We start from the raw sequence: 18,560 nt of genomic DNA on the forward strand, positions 1-18,560 counted from the left end.
GGTGAGAAGAGACCAAGGACTCCAACATAAACATGTTTGTCTGCAGTCTGGTGTCTGGGAGTAAGGCTGGTGAGTTGGGACATCAAGCTGTTTACTGTAGCTGTTTAATTACTATCCCCCCTATGGCTAAGATAGGTGATTTAGATCATTTGAACACTTAAAAACAGTGGCGGATCTTCCGTGGGTGCACGGGCTGGCAGTGGCCCCCTCTGTGATCTGATTGGCCACCCCGTGAGCACCCCCAAAATTTTCATTGGAAATTTAAATTACTGATAGTCCAATTTCAGACGCTCCTGAACACAACTTCGTTGTCCGACTCCACCTGAATGCACCAATGACGTTAGTTTGATCTTTTCCTTGTATTTCGTTTGGATTTGAAGAAGCTTTGAAGACGTTTCCTGATGCCGGAGGAGAAGAGAGCAGCTTTGTACCTTTGCGAAAGAAGACTATGGCCGTTTCTCAGTGCGTAACTGTCCGTATCTGCTGCTGAGAACTAGTTGCTAAAAGTGCAGAATATTATTTCTAATTTCAGGTGTGATAATTGTCAGTAAACATTTTAAGAAGTGGAAATTGACAAGGATGTATATATGTAGTGCTGTTCTTGCACAATATTTGTCACTTAATTGCCCTCACGGATGCTGTTGTTGAGCTTACTAGTTTTACATAACAGGCAGATGCTGCAGCTAATGATGTTGTAATTCACATAAACAAGGAAATGAGTCCATCATAATTTGAATGTTAACAGTCCAAAAGGAAAAGGTTATGTACAGCTTTCCTGCTGGGTTAAAGCGCCAAAAAAAACAACATGAAAAATACTTTGTAAAAGCGAGAGGTCGGTAGCAGCTTTCAATTTTTCTTACAACTTTTTGGTGCCCCTTCCCCCCCAAAAATATCTGTTGTACCCCCTTGTGTCCCCCACTGAAATTAATCTGGATCTGCCCCTGCTTACAAAAGCTCTGTTCATCTGTTGTGAGAATCCATAAAGTACTGGAAGAAATCTCATTACTGTCTGTCACCCACCAAATCTCAAAATATCCCTTTGAGACATCCTGTTCTGAGGAAGAACCAATTTCACAGTAACCCATTATACATTTATTCATATCTAGTCCTTGACTTAAGGTTCATTCTTGACCTCTGTATGTGGAATCATCACACATCATAGCATCCCCACAATATGAGCAACAATCACCTGTGAGGCAATTTCATCAATCTGCAGTGCTTACAAAATGCATTTTACAACAAGCCTAGTTTCTTGGCAGACCCTTGGCCTCTGGCATAAGATAAGGCTGGGACAAGATGGGACAAGATGACATATATGTGGTTAATTACATAACTAAAATATGCCATAAGGGGCAATTAACTTAGATCTCTATCAGAAAGTGTTACTGCAGGTCATGGAGCATTGGTGCTTTTTTTTTTTGCTGCATATTCATTTTCCTTGTAGCTTCTAAAATTGAAGCTGGTGGTTGCACATATCTCATTAACATTAATGACAATACAGTTCACAGGCAATGCAGCAGACTAATGGAGACATAATGGAAATATGTAATGTCACATGGATGGCAGACTGCAGTAATGCTTGAAAATTAATTGCTTGCGACTTCACTGCCTTTCTTCAGTGGTAAACAGTTTAACAGGCCCCTTGGAAATGCTAGATGACAATTTAAAGTTCTTTGTGCTCTACTACAAGCTCAACCGCGGCTGGAAAAAACAAAACCAGAAGCTGCTGCCATTAAACTTTGGAGTGTTATCTTGTTAAATGAAGCAATGACTTCTTCTCCTTATTACGGCGATGTGTCTCTTTCAAATCCCTGAGGAAAGACTCCAACCGATGAGTCTCAAAGTTTCTAGGAGTGTCACACACAAAGCACACACACACAAAGCAGTTTATTATTCTTTTCTTTTTCTGTCTAAAACCCCCCCCAAACTTCTCAAAAACTTCTCCACTGTCCACAGTGGACAAAGTTTGCTCATTGTGTTTGCCTTGGGAGTCGAAAAGTGCCACAGAGGAGGTCAGAGAAATAGAAACAGGGAAAACAAAAAGTTCTGCACTTCCAGTCATGCTGTTTCTGCCACTATAATAAGCTGGATCAATTTGTGGTGTGGCTCTCAGCACACAAAAACTCCGATTCATATCCTCAATAAAATTAAACTGTGTTATGTGTAGAGAAAAATGTAATCTTTGTCTTCTCCACAGAGTCATCACCATTGCCCTGCAGGAAGGACAATCAAGCCAAGTGAGGGCTTACAGCTTTTTCTACCTAGTTCCTTTTTATCAGAAGTAGCACATTAACCTCTTGCTGCTACATCTCTCTCATTATCTTTTGGGATCATGACCTCAACCATCTTCCATGAACCTAGGAGAGTATCTGTAATGAGCAAGGTGCGGTTTCTGTTGCACCAGCGGGGATCGCTGAGGTCTGATTCCTCGACTCCAGTCTGTGTATGTTGTCCTTTCTGCGTTTCCTTCTACAAATCTCACACTCCTGCACTTTCCTAAGCAGTAAAAGTAGCAAACCCTTGTGCAGCTACGAACCAAGTTCAGAAGTTGAGTTCATGGAGGAATGAGGTTAAAGGGTTAAAGGCAAAGGTTAAGTAGACGATGGATTCCAGGAGGTTCAAAACTGCTGGCAAAGTTGAAAGTAGAATATTTGCTTGTACATTCACACCCATCAATTCTCTACAGAGTAGATCAAAGACAGCCTTTGCTTTAAAGTATGTTTTTAAAAGAAACTGATTCAAATGCCACTGAATAGCTAATAAAAGTCAACTTTTACAGTATTTGAATATTCTCTACAGCTCTGCATTTCCTAAAATTTTTCATTTCATACTCATTCTTTGCTCTGTGCAACCACCAGCACCCAGCAGACGTCTTCTGGCTGTGGGACCAGGTTGTGAAATTTCTTTGGGGCACCATCCTTCACACAGACCATCCCTCATGAGCCTGTGACCTCTGACCCCGACAAGTGACTTACAAAACCCTCAGAGAACCACCCCTTGCACCCGCCCCTTCACTTTAGGTAGTAAACTGCCTTATTTGGGCAGCAAAAATGGAAAAAGTGCATCCAAATCTAAGATATATGGTACATTATTTATTAACAATGTTACACAATCTCCATCCTCAGCAGCAGAAGTTGTGCTAAAAGGGCGCATCTTTCTATTTCTGGCTAGATCGCTACAGAAAAAAAAACTCAAAAATCCCCAAAATATACATTCAGAAAACAACTCCATCAAGAACTTTTAAAAATAAATTTAGTAAAACATATATGTATATAATGTGAACAGATGTACAGTAAAAATCACATACAGCATCAAACACCTATATGAAAACAACCTATTTAAAAAACTGTTTTAGTGCAAAGAATTGTACAATATAAAAATACTGCCACGTAATTTTTCTTTCCGATAGGAAGAACAGAGGACATGATCCGTGTGAGGTGAAAAGGTTAGAGGTGTGTGTCGGCGATGGGGATTCGTCTCAGCTCAACTATTTGCGAATTGGTTACACTTCCTCCGTCATGGCTTCCAGGGATGGATTCATTATCACTGACATTAAGGCCGGTCCCTGAAACACACACAAAAAGTTGCATTATAATTCAGTGTAAACATAACACAGGTTTCTTTGTATGCATATTTGCAAGAATTTCTGCTGTATATTTGGTGTAAGTTTCTTCATATATTATATAAAGTACACCCTACATGATAAGTTTTAGCGCCAAATGTCAAACAGCTTCATCAGTGTGTCCTTTTCATGCCAGTGTGGGACTCTGGAATCAGCCCTGCATGTCATGATGTCTGGGTAATGATACAGCACACTGAATCTGATCAGTCATGGTAATGAGATGTAAATGGAGTGGACTGACAGGCTCTAATGTAAGACAGGAACTAGGCAGTGAAACAAAGTCACTCTTTATATGTCAAAGATACAACAGGCCTGCTGGTAAAACACTGACGTACTGTTTGTACATTAAACACATGCTCAGTGATGATATGTAGTAAACATTCCAAATTACATTTCTACATTTGTGTGCAACCTCAGATTTTTCTATTTGTAAAGACTTGGGTCAATGTCAAACTCATTTTCAGTACATCATCTTTAAATGAATGTTCATGGATTTGCACTGCAACTCCCACTGGTTGACACTTTGCTGCGAATGCATTCTCAAAATGAAACATTGTGCTACAGAGTTCATGTGCACATTGATGTTGGTGCTCAGCATAAATATTGTTAAGTACACCAAGAAAGATAAGCAAGATTATCATTTTGTTTTATTATCTACAGGTTATTATCTAAAGCTCTCACTATTTTGGTGGCAACGGACCAAGAACATATGTTTATGTCGATCCAGCACCTGTTGTAAAAATCCGCTGTGATGTAACCAGAGGAGAATCCAGACCAATGATCCTTCACAGAATCACTTATGTCAAGTTCCCTCTGACACGCGTTAATGACTGACATGTTAATGATTGGCTCTCAGCGGTACTACACATGTGCTCAGAGTTCATGTATGCCTCTCTGTGTGTATCTGGTTAATGATTCACCACCAAATGAGGTGTGAAGACCCTCATTAGAGCACTACTTTATGACCATTGTCAGGTGGTGCTTTATTATGTAATTCTAATTAGCAAATTGTCTTTACCACTGACAGCACGGTTTAGATTAAACAGGGTTATGGGCTCAGTGGGACATGTATGACACAAAGAAGGTCGGAGGCCACCAGGGAAAGTGTGGAATGGAAGACTTGTGACTAATGGTGCAGAAATGCACTTTAACTGTAGAAAACAGAGGATTTTAATAGTAATATAAAATTTCAGAAGACTGTTAAGAAATGTTTGCGTTCTGTTTTCCACATTGCAAAGATCAAGCATTAGTGTGACAGTTATATTTTCTTGAGGCAATTCCAGAGACCTATGTGGAGCCAAATGCTTTGACTTAATTAAATCTTGCAAACATCTTCCGCTTTGCCACACAGAATGATCTGAATGATTACTTCATAGTGCTGAGTTTGCCGCTGAGGGTACCAATAAATTCCCAGGCTTGTTTACTTCACCCCAGAGGCTATTTAAGGTTGAACACCACACCCGCTCAGGACGGCAGGGACAAGAAAAGAGCAGATCAGAGACAACTGACCTGCTGCTACAACTGTCAGTTGACTTGGGAGGGACACACACATGTACATACACACACACACACACTCTGTCACTACACAATCAATAAGAGGGTAAGAGGCTGTCTCTGTTCAAGTTTTTCACTTGGTGCAACACTATCCCCTCAGTGTAATCCATTTATTAACACCCGGAAGTATCTTGAAGTCACACCTGCTTGGAAGGAGTTTTAATTTGACTGTCTCCATGGCAACGAGCTTTGTTTTTCTGGGATGCAAGGTTGAGTCTGATGTAGGTTTCAGGATTAAAAGCCTTCTGCGTTTGCAACATGACAACCTCCCGCGCAAAGTCAAATGAAACCCCAGGACTGTAGCTTTTAATGTGCTCAAAGTTATTAAAAACCCAACGGTGCTCAATGACTGCTAATGATTAATTCATTTTCCTTTCAAGTTATTTCTACTTCCCCAGAACCTCAGGAGGTTAACTGAGACACTCAGCGTGACCCGACACAGTCTCATTAAGTTCAGGATCTTATCAGGTTGGTCTATCTCCATTACATATTTCTTATCTCTCCCAGAGCGACCACCATTCAGAGGACCAGACGCTTGCTCTTTCCATGACGTGAGACTGAAGCAGAGTGGGACATACTTAATGCTCAAGTGGTAGCTGTTTGTGAAACAACTTAGGGGACTAACAGGGACTGACAATGATCTCTGCTGCAATAAATAACTAAAGAATAACAATCAGAAAAGATACGATTTAGATTTTAAATCCAGACCGTCTGCTTTTCTTTAAATGCAAAGGTTCACACAGTCAGACTGTGACTTCAGCGGATGACCTCCACTTCTTCACACTGCCTGTTTTTTAGGTGTGAGAAAATTACTCTGCATATTCAGACGGTGTGAAGCAACGAGTCAGTGTATAAAAGTGTGCATGTGTGTGTTTTTGTATCAGTATATCAATAAACAGTTTGGGCCCTCAGCTCATTAAACATTGATGGCAATAGAAGAAGAATGGTTTCCATGGCAGCACAGAGATTTAAGGCCCGCAGTAGAATAGCGAAACAGGGTTGATGCTAAGGGATTAATGGATGCAACAGATACTGTATATATGCATACTATGAAATAATTAAACACATGCACACATACAAAGACACATTTTGTCACTCTTTGTTAGAAGTCCCTCCTGGCCAAATTGGGTTTATATTAAACGCTTTGTTAGAAAACGTAATGACGTATTGGATTGTGGCCTTAGGTGTCATGTTTTTTGGAGCTGTCCTCACAGGATGTTTTGACAGAGAGTGTTGAAACAGGTTTGATATTGGTTTGGCCCAAACTGTAACACATTTATTTTGGTAAATGGTTTCACACATAAAAAAATGAAAGCTGAAAGTGAAGCTGTTAGAAAATCGCAGTGTCTGACTAACCATTTACCATTTCATGTGAAGTTTAATCCACAAAACGCTTACTTCAGAGACGCAACTGAATGGTCAGAACTACATTGTGTTCCTGTGCAATCCTCCGTAAAGCTCACGGAGACCTTTCTGCTTGAGCTAAATTAACGTGTTAGTGTGAGGACGCTGATGTGTGGGATACAGAAGGTTAGAAGGGAAGGTTTAGTAATTAAATCTCCTCACCAGTCTTTAAGGCAAATATGAGGTCGTCAAACTCCTGCGACTCCTCGTCTGTGGTGACCAGGTTGGTGTTGATGAAGCCTCCCTCGGTGGTGTATGACCCCATCACAGGACTGGGTTTAAACACACTGCTGGGCTGAACGGTGGGCCGCAGTGACGCTCGCTCCCAGTCTGCTGATATCTGACACACATATACAGTCCTATGAGCCCATGCACATCAGCAAATGCAACGGATACTATAAACATGAATTATTATCACTGTTGCAGACAAACATTGACTGAATGATTTTTTTTAAAACTTGACCATTATTCACATTCTTTATAACATTCTGACTGATATATTTCCTCTAAAACCTAAAAACTAACTTGGAGACACCTGATATGTGACATATTTGTAAAATATTTGATGGCATCAACATAATTTGATCCATATATTTATTTATACAGCAATTTACAAAGACAGCAATTGAATGTAAAGTATTGTGATCAACATGTAGCAAAAGTTCTAGGTAAAAGATGTGAATGGGACGCATTAGGGCTGTCTTCATCCATACTCATTAACTTTACATGAATGAAAGGCAAAAACAGGCCAAGCGCATTCTCCCGCTCTCACACACACACACACACACACACACACACACACACACACACACACACACACACACACACACACACACACACTCTTCAGGGGATGATTGTGTCTGTCAGCCATGTAATCATGTCTGTAATGGGTTGGGGTCAGGCAGAGTGTGTGTTGTCCAAGCACCCTGAAGGGTTAAGGCCAACCCACAGGGTCAGAGTGGGTCCACGGGGTGAGCGTGAGGTCAGGGTGTTTAGGGTTTCACACCGAATCTGCATCATGGAAATGATGCTGCTAGCAGAGTTAGACGGATGACTGAGTTTAATTTAGCATTTTTGGGGGGAGGAAAATCGTTTATTTAAGCTTGAACAGAGAAAAAAGACAGGGATGGTTGGACATGAAAAAAATGTCAGAAAATAGTGAAACAAAAGGAAAACTAGAGGGAACAAAAGCATACCACTGCATGTTCGTCTCTCTCTGATTTTGTCATCAGGAACCAGATGAATCCATCATCTCCTCTTGTTTTCCACAGAGTTCATTTATTATGAATGCCTCATCTGTCCATGTACACGCATAAATGTGCATGTGTTCATGTGTTGTACAAGCTTCTGAGACTTGCTGGGCTGTGACCGGTACAGAGTGTCCCAGTGAGGTGAATTAAGCACCACCAGGCACCTCAAATCTGTCACATCCACTTCGAAGGGAAGCAATGAGTAGATGACTCCAACGAGCAAGCCAACCTGTACGTCACATTTTCTGATACTATTCTAATCTCACTTCAGTCTCATTTCCACCAATCCACTCCACAAATAATCACTATCTTAACACCTCCCATTGCACTTTTTAGGGGTCTCAGTCTGCACTTTTATTTTTCTTACTAGGGCTGTAGCCGAATCTCAGAGAGGCAGGAGTGTGCTCTCATGAATAAAACAAGATTACTGGATTGCTACGTGTGGAGAGAGATTGAGAAAGAGAGAGGGAGGGAGGAGTTCCCAGGAGTAATGAAGTTAAACTGCCACCCACTCTTTTTTTCTTCTATTGCGCCCTCTCTCCAGCTCAATCCTTATAGGGCATTCTCCAGGGAAAAAGTTGCTGAGGCGACCGAGTTAGTACCAAACCACTGCGTGTGTGTGTGCACATGGTATGTTTCCAGTGCCTGCTTGCATGCTACGCACAGGAAGATCACAAGATGAGCTGATGTGGGTGATATTGGGAATTATGAAGACTGACTGTTTACACTTCCACATGATTTTACAGATGTTATTCAATGAGAATCAGTCTGACCTGAGAGTGAACGTGTATGAATGTTCTCGGAGGAATCAGCCGATGAGAGAAATGTGTGATGGGAATGAGGGCATGGGCAAAAAAGGGGGGGAGTGAAAGAAGGTAAAGCAGAGAAAAAGTTTCATATTTAAAGATGGATTCCTTTTTTACAATCTGGGTCAGTGCTCCTTTGAATAAGAATTTTTTCCTAACAGGGTTAAATGATAAACTCTCAGGGAAACAGTTATGAAAGTTCTACAAACTTGGGGTTGTGAATGAAATCCTAGTTTAGCCACATTATCCAAACCCTGTATTGTATTGCACTGGAAAAAAGTTGATGTCAGTTATAATTATTCATTGTACAGATCATCACAGGAATTGTAGGTTAGAGCTGAACCAGGAATCTACTTTGTTTTGGCAAGTCCAAATCTTCATAGTAAAAACTGTAAGCAAAATGTTTTCAAAACTTTATTTAATGAAGCAATGAAGATATGCTTAAGAACACATCGTAATTAAAATAAAAATGGAAATAAAATTAGAGCTGAAGAGCATGGAGAGGAGGGTATGGGCAATTAATGGGTCAGTCTGAATCATCAGGTATGTATGTGTACATTTGATTACACAAGTGCATCTGTTTATGTGATGGTTAGTTGTGTGTGTGTGTGTGTGTGTGTGTGTGTGTGTGTGTGGGGGGGTGATTATAGGGGTTGTGGGGACCTAATGTCCTCACAACCACAGGAAAACCAAAAGAAATGTCATTTGTGGGGACCTCATTTGGGTCCCCATGAGGGGAAACAGTGTTTTCTTGGCCATGTTGCTGTTACTGAAAAAGTAAAAGTGCAAAAACATTTCTTTAGGGTTAGGCATTGTTTTGGTCTGGGTTAAGGTTAGGGTTAGGGTAAGGGTTAGGGGTTAGATATGAATGGGAGTCAATGGTAGGTCCCCACAAGGATAGGAATACACAGTATGTGTGCGTGCGTGCGTGCGTGCGTGTGTGTGTACTTGTTTCTGCTATACTGGTGGGGACTTTGACCTGACTATTTGCTATAAAAGTGGGGACTTGTCTTACGGTGGGGACCTAAAATGAGGTCCCCACGGGTGGCAACACCGTTTTCTTGGCCATATTGTTGTTAATAAAAAATGTAAAAGTGCAAAAACGTTTGTTTAGGGTTAGGCATTGATTTGGTGATGGTTAAGGTTAGGGTTAGGGTAAGGGTTAGGAGTTAGATATGAATGGGAGTCAATGGTAAGTCCCCACCGGTATAGAAAAACAAGCGTGTGTGTGTGTGTGTGTGTGTGTGTGTGTGTGTGTGTGTGTGTGTGTGTGTGTGTGTGTGTGTGTGTGTGTGTGTGTGTGTGTGTATGTACCTCTTCCATGGCGCTGATGAGATTTTGAGTTGATTTGCTGATGTCACCCCCAACACTGGTGGGTCCTCCTCCTTGGTAGGTCGAATCGGGACCATCATGGTCGCTCATCTCCACTGTGTAAGTGGCTTTAGAGGGCCAGAAACACTGGTTGTGCATGATGAAATAAACTGCAAACACGTACAAACCCTGTAAAAAATAAAAAAGATAGAGAAAAAAGCAATAGGAAATACGTTTTACATTCTCCATGGCTCTACTTCACAATCTTAGATGATAATCAAAGCGCATTTCATACATGGAATCTGGAACACATCTGGCTCCATCTATCTGTAGCAGAAAACAGGTTCAGTGACCTATATTACAAATCAAAGAGTATTACAAGAATGCTTAAAATAGAGAAGTACATGTTTCACTTATAAATTCCTCCAAGTTATATTGAGTCACACTGTAATGTTTCATTACTAGCATGCACTGCAAAAGCTGAACTTCTTTCACATCATTAGAAGCAGCAGCATATCTTACAGCATGATTAATGATGAATTACATCATCACTAACCCATGACATCATTGGCACTCTGGTATTTCTGCTTCCTCCACTTCATCATTACCAAATCCTCTTGGTCAACAGCACTGGGCTGTGAATTACCCCAAAACACCAGAGTGTCAAATGCCACGAGGCCATCCTGTATTTCACAACACTCATCACAGAGTGGTGACGGCAGCCACAGACAAAGATGGAGCGCACAAGACAGCAAAGCATGACTGTGTGAATGTGCGTAGATACAGGTGCAGGCAAACGGAGAACCCACCTCACTCTGAAACACGTGAAAAGAGAGAATTTTTTGGGCTCCATGACAAGTTCAGTATGAATTACCAAACTTTGTTCAGACAGCAAATGTGACTAATTGACAGGCTGAATAATTAATCTACTAAATTTCCTTAAATGATCTACTTATGAACAATGGGGATTGGGCAGGAAGACGGTTCTTAAATGCCTAGCCATGAATTTTGTTTGTTCTCGGTAAGTGGCAGTAAGGACTTTCCAAGCTGGTCCAAAACTCAAATCCAACTTTTTGAAATGAAGTTTCTGTCCGTCATGAAAAACCACAGGTCGCACTACTGACAACAAATGCCAGTACTTGCCAGAAAAGGAAACAACATTACCCATATAGAAGAAGTTTACTGGCACACAAGGGGGATTTTACACAGTGCGGATGGTTACAATCAGCACTACCAGGAAGACAACAGGAACCATAACTATGTGTTTACGGGTGCACTGTAAAAGTGGAACATCCAGACTATGAGCAGGGAGAAAAGGGCTGCAAACAGATAAAAAACACGTGGAGCACCTCACAGGTCATTAGCTGTGCTTTATAGCCTGATGTTCTCTGAAAAACAAACTCTCTACGAGTGTGGTGCATCAACATAAATGCATCTACTATACAGTATGTTTCTTGCATTATTGTGCCTTTGAGGCCTATAAGTGTTCCTGAGCAGCTAAATAAAAACTTTACACCACTTCCCATAGGAAATGGGACATTTGAGCGTTAAAGGTTTGGTTTAGTGGTGTGCAAAGTGCTTGTGCCGTCATGACTTCTTGTTTGCATTTTATGTGCATCAAGATAAAGAAAAGAAAAAAAAAACGTTCCTTTGTGCTATCACATAAAACACTGAACAAGCAGCCAGTTGTGCACTCATCTCCGGGCGTGTGTGTTGCTATCCATAACTGCGGCTCCATCACGACAGTATTGTGGGTGATTAGCACAGATCATTAGCAAGCTGTGCAGCCTGAGGAACCGGCTTTACAACCGTAGGGCTGTTATGTAAGTGTTCCCTGATCACTAAAGAGGCCACGTCTTCATAGATGGAAGCACAGTGCTAAGGAGAGCACCAAAGGATGGAAGGAAGTCCATGAGAAGAAGCCTTTGGGGGCAAGAATATAAATTATATTGGATGAAATATATTTATTTAGAGAGAAAAGTAGAACACAAAAGGCAAATAAGTGTACTTGCAGTGAGACAAAGGGACAGAAACTAGAGTTGTTGATAGAAAAAAATTGAAGTAATTACAAACAATCTCTTCACTTCCTAGCTGGGAAAATAGTCCTGTGCTGCGTGCAGATAATTTTCCGTGCTCATAAAAGCAACAGTTCTATTTCCCTTAAACCTTAATTATTTCCAGGCTTCACACAGCTGAGTGCATGTGTGGACATGTGTAGACCAGGGTCTTCTTTTCCATAATAAAACCCAGATATCCTGTGTCCTATTTTTAGTTAAGTACCAAGGCCGAATGAGGAAGCAGAGGTGGAATTGAATTGTAATGAAGCATGGTGCTGCTTCACGGCTATGGATGTGACGTTACAATAAGGTAAGGCTTATCGGGAGAGGAGCCGCACAGGAGGAGATAATTAGGGGTGGTGCTGCGGTGATTCGATTATTGTCTTCTAATTCAGCCTGATGTGACACAGATGTGTAACGGAAAAAAGGAAGGATGGAAGGAGACATGGACAAACAAGAAAAAAACGGGTTTACAAGTCAGATTTTCCTCAAGATAACTCCAAATATGATCAGTTTCCCAGCTTGGTTCAGTCACATATCCTTCTGGGAACTACTGGTTGTTTTGACCATGCTCAATAGCCAAAGAGTAATGTGTGCTCTGCAACACAAACACCATCATGCACAGCTGTAACATCTGCAGCTGTTTAATGGCGTTCAGTAATCAGCAGTGGGGAGGTGTGCCACACAGCTACATCAACAACAACACCAAGGTAAATATGGAAAATTCTCCTAATGGAAAATTCACGGCATGCAGGAAACGAAAACCACTCGTTGAAGCAAAAACCTACAGTATAACAGCTTCCAGCCTCACGGCAATGAAACACAATGGAAAATGGCAGCACTGACCTGAATAAAGGATAAGATCAGATGTTTTCAAAAACAGCTAGTGGAATAACATTGATGCCACAGAGAGGTGGTAATGGAGCACCTCAGTGGGTGCCGTATGCAAGTTTAAACTTTGTTAAACTCTTTATTGACTGAATCTTTACATTCTGAGTGCAGCAATTCAAAACCTGAGATGAAAATAAAATTAGTCTGGCAGCAAAACCTGGTGATGTAAGAGACAATCCTCGCAACTTTTGGCTAAAATCTTCTTGTGCATCATTCTTAAAAAACAGAACACAAACAATCCTTCAATCACAGGTTCTTGCAGCGGTTCCAGTGTACATTAAGACAGAAATGACCTTCTTTTACATGTCTTCGAGAGCCTGCATCTGCTCATGAATCATAACGATATAATTGAGGTGTGCAGAGTGTCGGATGAGAACACCGTTTTCAGTCTTGTCTATTAGGCTCCCATTTGCTTTCATTAAACTTTCATTCAGTTTCTAATGGACGTCTCACAATAACACAAAATGTCATCCCTCTTACTGTTGCTCATTTCCCCCTCACAGCTAAATTAATTGAAGTTGCTCCATAAAAAAGTGACACATGCACGCACAAATGGAATTGCAACAATGCCTGGTACACGGCAACAGTAGCTCTATAAGATCCCTTTCGTTAGCTGTGTAAAAACTAGGTCAAAATGAGTTTGTTTACTGCTCATCAATGTCCTTGGACACAGTGTTGCTCTGGGACTCTTTACCTGTTCCACTCTGACGAATCTTTCCTCATTCCCACTGCAGACCCCAGAGGCTCCCACTTTAGGCAGAGCTTTGAGGTTGCAATGCGGGGGCCTGGATTGGAAATCAATCACCACAGTTCTTATAAAAACAACACTTTTCCTCTCTGTCACAGAACACAGAGAAGTTGTCTGTGGTTGTCAACTTATTGCCACAATGTGTCCTGACTGAAGCCAAGGACAAAGTGAATGCAATGGGAAGGAATCTATTAGGCTGGCATCAAGCCTTTTTTCACCGTATTCCCCACTCTCAGTAGAAGTGTAGCTGATTGCCATAAAACTGGCAGGAGAGATGGGCATTTCATGTGTTACTCTGTGTGTGTGTGTGTGTGTGTGTGTGTGTGTGTGTGTGTGTGTGTGTGTGTGTGTGTGTGTGTGTGTGTGTGTGTGTGTGTATGTGTGTGTGTGTGTGTGTGTGTGTATGCCTCTATGTTTGTGTTATTCGAGTCAAGGCAGACACAGGCAGCAAGAGGACTAGGAGGCCTTAGGGGCCAGAATCAAACATAAGAACAAATTAAGGAAGCTTCAGAGGGAACAAAGGACTTTTATCTGAAATGTTCCTCTGGGATTAAGGCAGGATTTTTTACCTCAGTCAGAAGAAAAAACATAAGCTCAAAAATGTGACATCAGTTGAGTTTAGTGGTGTAACACATAAATATCCTTTAAATCTCTTAGGATAAGTGTGTCACTGAAATGTAAACAGGTTTAAAAAGCTGTAATTGACATACTTGCTCATGTAACCAATGACTTTAAAAAGCACCACCACACCACCGGTCAGCTGAGGAAACTGACCACATGATGTCACCAAGTGGGACAAACTCTATTGGAGCTCATAAGCAAGTGCTAAGTGCGACATTGACCATCGGTGTTGACATCACTTCTCTTAATTAGTCACTGTACCAACAGGGGGAGTTTGCTTTGGTGCAGCACTGTTGTCTTTGGTGTGTGGATGCCACATATGACCACGGGTTACCACAGACCTCTTAGGACGCACTTTACAGGCAGATGGTGTCTCTCAGACGATGACAGAAGAGACCACAAACATTTACAGACTAGACATGAATAAAAAGAACCCATTGTGCCAAAAGAAAACAGACCTTTACGGTAACCTTTGAAAAGAAGACATTATTCAGTTGCTCAAGAAGCAAAACATTTTTAAAACTGCATCCTTGTGCCAGGAAGTTTAATTTAAAAGGCTGAGTGAAATGGAAAACTTTAAAAGTCCAGTACTAATGCTACTGTTGACATGGAGCCAAGCCAAAACATATTTCGATAGTGGAAGAGGCTCCAAAATGTAAATAGACCATTTTTATGACTGAAAGACACTGCAGTTGTCTTAAATTTTGTGAAATTCTCTCACATCATCCTGGAATCTTAAGCAATAAGCAGCCAATGAAAGAAATTCTTCTAACAAAAAATGGAAATGGCCATCAAAGGCAATGCTGATATGCACCAAATCTTTTTAAGTGTGAGGGAGTAAAATAAAAAACATCCAGTCCTGTAATTGATCATGATGTCAGTGCCACTTCAAGTCTAAAGATCAACAGACAACATACTGAGCAGTAAAATATCTCAGTCTTCTGTTGAACTTTTACCTAAAATGAGAGAAGCAAAGTTAAAATAGTCAGCAAGGTAGCAAAATCAATCTTTACATTTAGACTTTTGAAAAAAAGAAAGAACTATGTGCAACCATTTCAGGTTGCAAATAGATTCATGCATAGTAGGATCTTTTTTCACATTTAAATACTTCTGTAAGCTCTTGTTCACAACTACTATCCACAATAGAAAAACATCCTAGGGTGATGCATAAAATAATATGACAATTAAAATTTTTTGACAGTCAATAAGCCAAGAAGAGCACATCCCTGCCAAGATCTTGAGAAATTAAACATGTTAAGTTTTGTTCATTCCATTAACTTTGCTCATCTTAAACTCATCTATAAATACCTACATAATCAGGCTCCTCTGGTGCTCAGTGGTTCCTCTCAGAGTTCTTCACTCAGTAACACGAGGATCCAACGGGAATTAGGTAATGTGCCCTTACATAAATTCCATACAGCTTTTCCTGTTCAGGGAAAATAACTGGATCCTGACTGTGAACATTTTAAATTAAAACTGAGGCAGTTTTTAAAGAACGGTTTATTATGTGGTCATGAATGATCTGCCTGCTTTGTCTCGTAGTGTTCTGTAAGTGTTTTCTGTGTTTTTAATTTAAGTATTTATTGTTGAGTTTGTCTTTTGCACAGCCTCTTATGTGTTTTGTTGCTGAGTTTCATGCATTTCAAATGCCCATGTAGGGCACTGTGAAATAATCGCAGATATAAATGCCATGGTGTAGCATTGCTTTATGCTACATGCTTGTCCTGAAACAGTACAAACTATTATGTAACTCCTTCAAGTTACATACAGTAAGAATGTAAGTGATCGTGGGTTTCCAGCCATAAGGACCTGTTTAGTAACAATGTTATCTTGTGCCTCATTAACATCCTCGCTTCATCTTCACTGATACTTGGAGTTCAGGGTTAAAAAAAAAACCAAACAACTGAAGGTATTGAGAGTGACAGAGACACCAGAAACAAAAATCAAGTGGAAAGTGACGAGTGAGACAGAGAGGCTTCAGTGAGACGTGACACAGTGATAACCCTGCCTCTCTTCTACATCAAAGCTGGGCTTCAAAGTGGGATAAAGTGGCCTTGATCAAACCCCACATCTGCCCCCACTCCCAACTCAGTAAAACACCAACACACACACGTACCACTACAGGTGCCTAAATCCATGAATTTTGCAGCTGTGGTAAAGTATGGAAAGTCCTAGAATGCAATCTATAAAAGGTAAACACACTGAGCAGTGACCATACTAAAGATCATTTCAATGTTAATCCAAAAGTACACTCCTTGATGGTATTACTATGCCCCATAGCACCCTCTAATCCTCAAACTGTCAGAAAATCTAAGTTTCAGAACTGTGTGAGAACAGTGACATTTCTCTAGAGGTAAATTGAGATACGGGGCGCTTGTGGGGAGCTGCTGGGGAAAAAATGAGAGAATGTAACCTTAACGAAGATCATTCGAGTCAAACTTGGTAAATTAATACATCCAACACATTTCAAACTTGAGGGTAAATATCAAACAATTTCATAGATGAGTTTTTTTCTCCAAAACTCTGCACTGGTTACATTCAGTTCAGTCGCAGTCTGTGACTGCAAAGGAGCTGCAATATAAGAAACTTTGCAGTACAAAGTAAGTAGACAACTGAGCATGCACGAAGGCAAACAAATAAAAAGGTTAATGATCTTACCAGCAGGCAGTTAAAGATGACGTAGAGGATGAGCATCCACAGGTACCTGTAGCCCATATGGAGTCCTGCCCATAGCCAGACCAGAAAGATAAGCAGAAAGAGGTAGAGGACCAGCAGCACCTCTGGAACAGAAAGATAACAGAAGAGGATGAAAAAACAATGTCATATATACAAGTCTATAAAGTTTGCAGCACGACTGAAGTTTATTCATTTTATTATGACTGTAAAATTCAGCTACTATTCCTTTAGCTTATTTTTGAGTAAAATGCACATTTAGATTGACATTTGTTCCTCGATGGTATGACACAATAAATCCATTTATCCATCCATCATCTATACACTAAGCAGTTATGTACGCCAAGCGTACACTCAGAGCTGTACTGTCCACTCTGGGATTAAACTCTTGAGCATCTTGTTTGTGCGACTGGTGGTGATAGCTGATGTGCTAGAAAGTTTGACCTCATTTATGCATGCATACTTCAAGAGGTTACAATGGAAGGGTTTAAAATGAAACTGATTATCAAAATGGAGACACACTCTTTTCTTCTTCTCACTTTTTATCTAGAGGTGGAACATCAACATTCATCAATAAAAAAGCCATGACTACCAAGTTATCTATTCAAACTAAATATATACCGTATATATATATATATATATATATATATATATATATATATATATATATATATATATATATATATATATATATATTCTACATAATATACTGTATAATATGGTATCAGTGGTTTTGTTGGCTTCATTAGGCTGTGACCTTCACCTTGCAATGCGGTGGTTTGCAGCTGTGTGTGAAGTGACGGGGATGAGACTCAGCACCTCCGAGTTTAAGGCCATGGTTCTCTGGCAAGAAACTCGTGGATCGCTCTCTCTGGTTTGGGGGTGTTGCTGCCTCAAGCAAGAGAGCTTAAGTGTCCTGTAATAGTGTTCACAAGTGACGTAAAAATGAAGCCTGAGATGGAGATGGACAGATGGACTGGTGCTGAGCCAGAAGGTGAAGTTCTCAGTTTACCAGAGGCAGTAACTGAACGAATAAGATCGTGGATACAAGAAGCTAAAACCGGTTTCAGGTAGGGATGGGAATTTTCGACTAATTTAGGACTAGTCGCTAATTTTATTGGCGACTAGTCGGTTCGGAAAACTTGCAATTTAACCCTTTAAGCGCCAAAGTCGCAATATTGCGACAAGCAACATTGCTGAACATAACAAGCCATAGCTTCAAATATACTGCCTAGTGTGCCTCATGTACTTGTACACCAGGAGATGGCGGACATCTGGAACTTCAATCTGAGCATCAGTTGTGGACGTGTTTTCATTCAAAGTTTTGGAGTGTACAGAGTTTGAAAACCGAGGAGACGTGACTCGCCGTCGAAGCGTATCAGCGCGCAAGACGGCACATTTTAGAGTGAGAAAACTCACCATACCGAGAGGTCTGCTCAACGCTGACAAAGTACTTTGTCAAGTAATGGCCTACTCATATTCTGAAGAGGAATATTCACCCTCTGATGAAGATGTTCAGTCGTCCACTGAGACTGAAAGTGCCGCTGCGTCTGTGCGTAACGGCAGCGGGTCGGTGTGCCATGACAGTCCACGAGCAGCACATACTGGAGCCGATGCTTTGCT

At 40.8% G+C, this 18,560-nt stretch overlaps 1 protein-coding gene across 1 annotated transcript in view; it reads right to left on the minus strand.

The window, feature by feature from the left end:
- Window positions 1-3,072: 3,072 nt before the first annotated feature.
- Window positions 3,073-18,560, minus strand: part of adgrv1 (adhesion G protein-coupled receptor V1) — a 124,190-nt gene continuing 108,702 nt past the window's right edge. Inside the window, exons 92-95 of the mRNA XM_051950765.1 lie at window positions 16,923-17,044; window positions 9,951-10,136; window positions 6,743-6,920; window positions 3,073-3,565 (exon numbers count right to left, since the gene is read on the minus strand). Of these exons, the coding sequence (XP_051806725.1) occupies window positions 3,447-3,565; window positions 6,743-6,920; window positions 9,951-10,136; window positions 16,923-17,044 (605 nt within the window). The 3' untranslated portion in view covers window positions 3,073-3,446. The remainder of the gene's footprint in view (window positions 3,566-6,742; window positions 6,921-9,950; window positions 10,137-16,922; window positions 17,045-18,560) is intronic.

This window comes from Acanthochromis polyacanthus, chromosome 7 (genome assembly GCF_021347895.1).
Source record: "Acanthochromis polyacanthus isolate Apoly-LR-REF ecotype Palm Island chromosome 7, KAUST_Apoly_ChrSc, whole genome shotgun sequence".
Lineage (NCBI taxonomy): Eukaryota > Metazoa > Chordata > Actinopteri > Pomacentridae > Acanthochromis > Acanthochromis polyacanthus.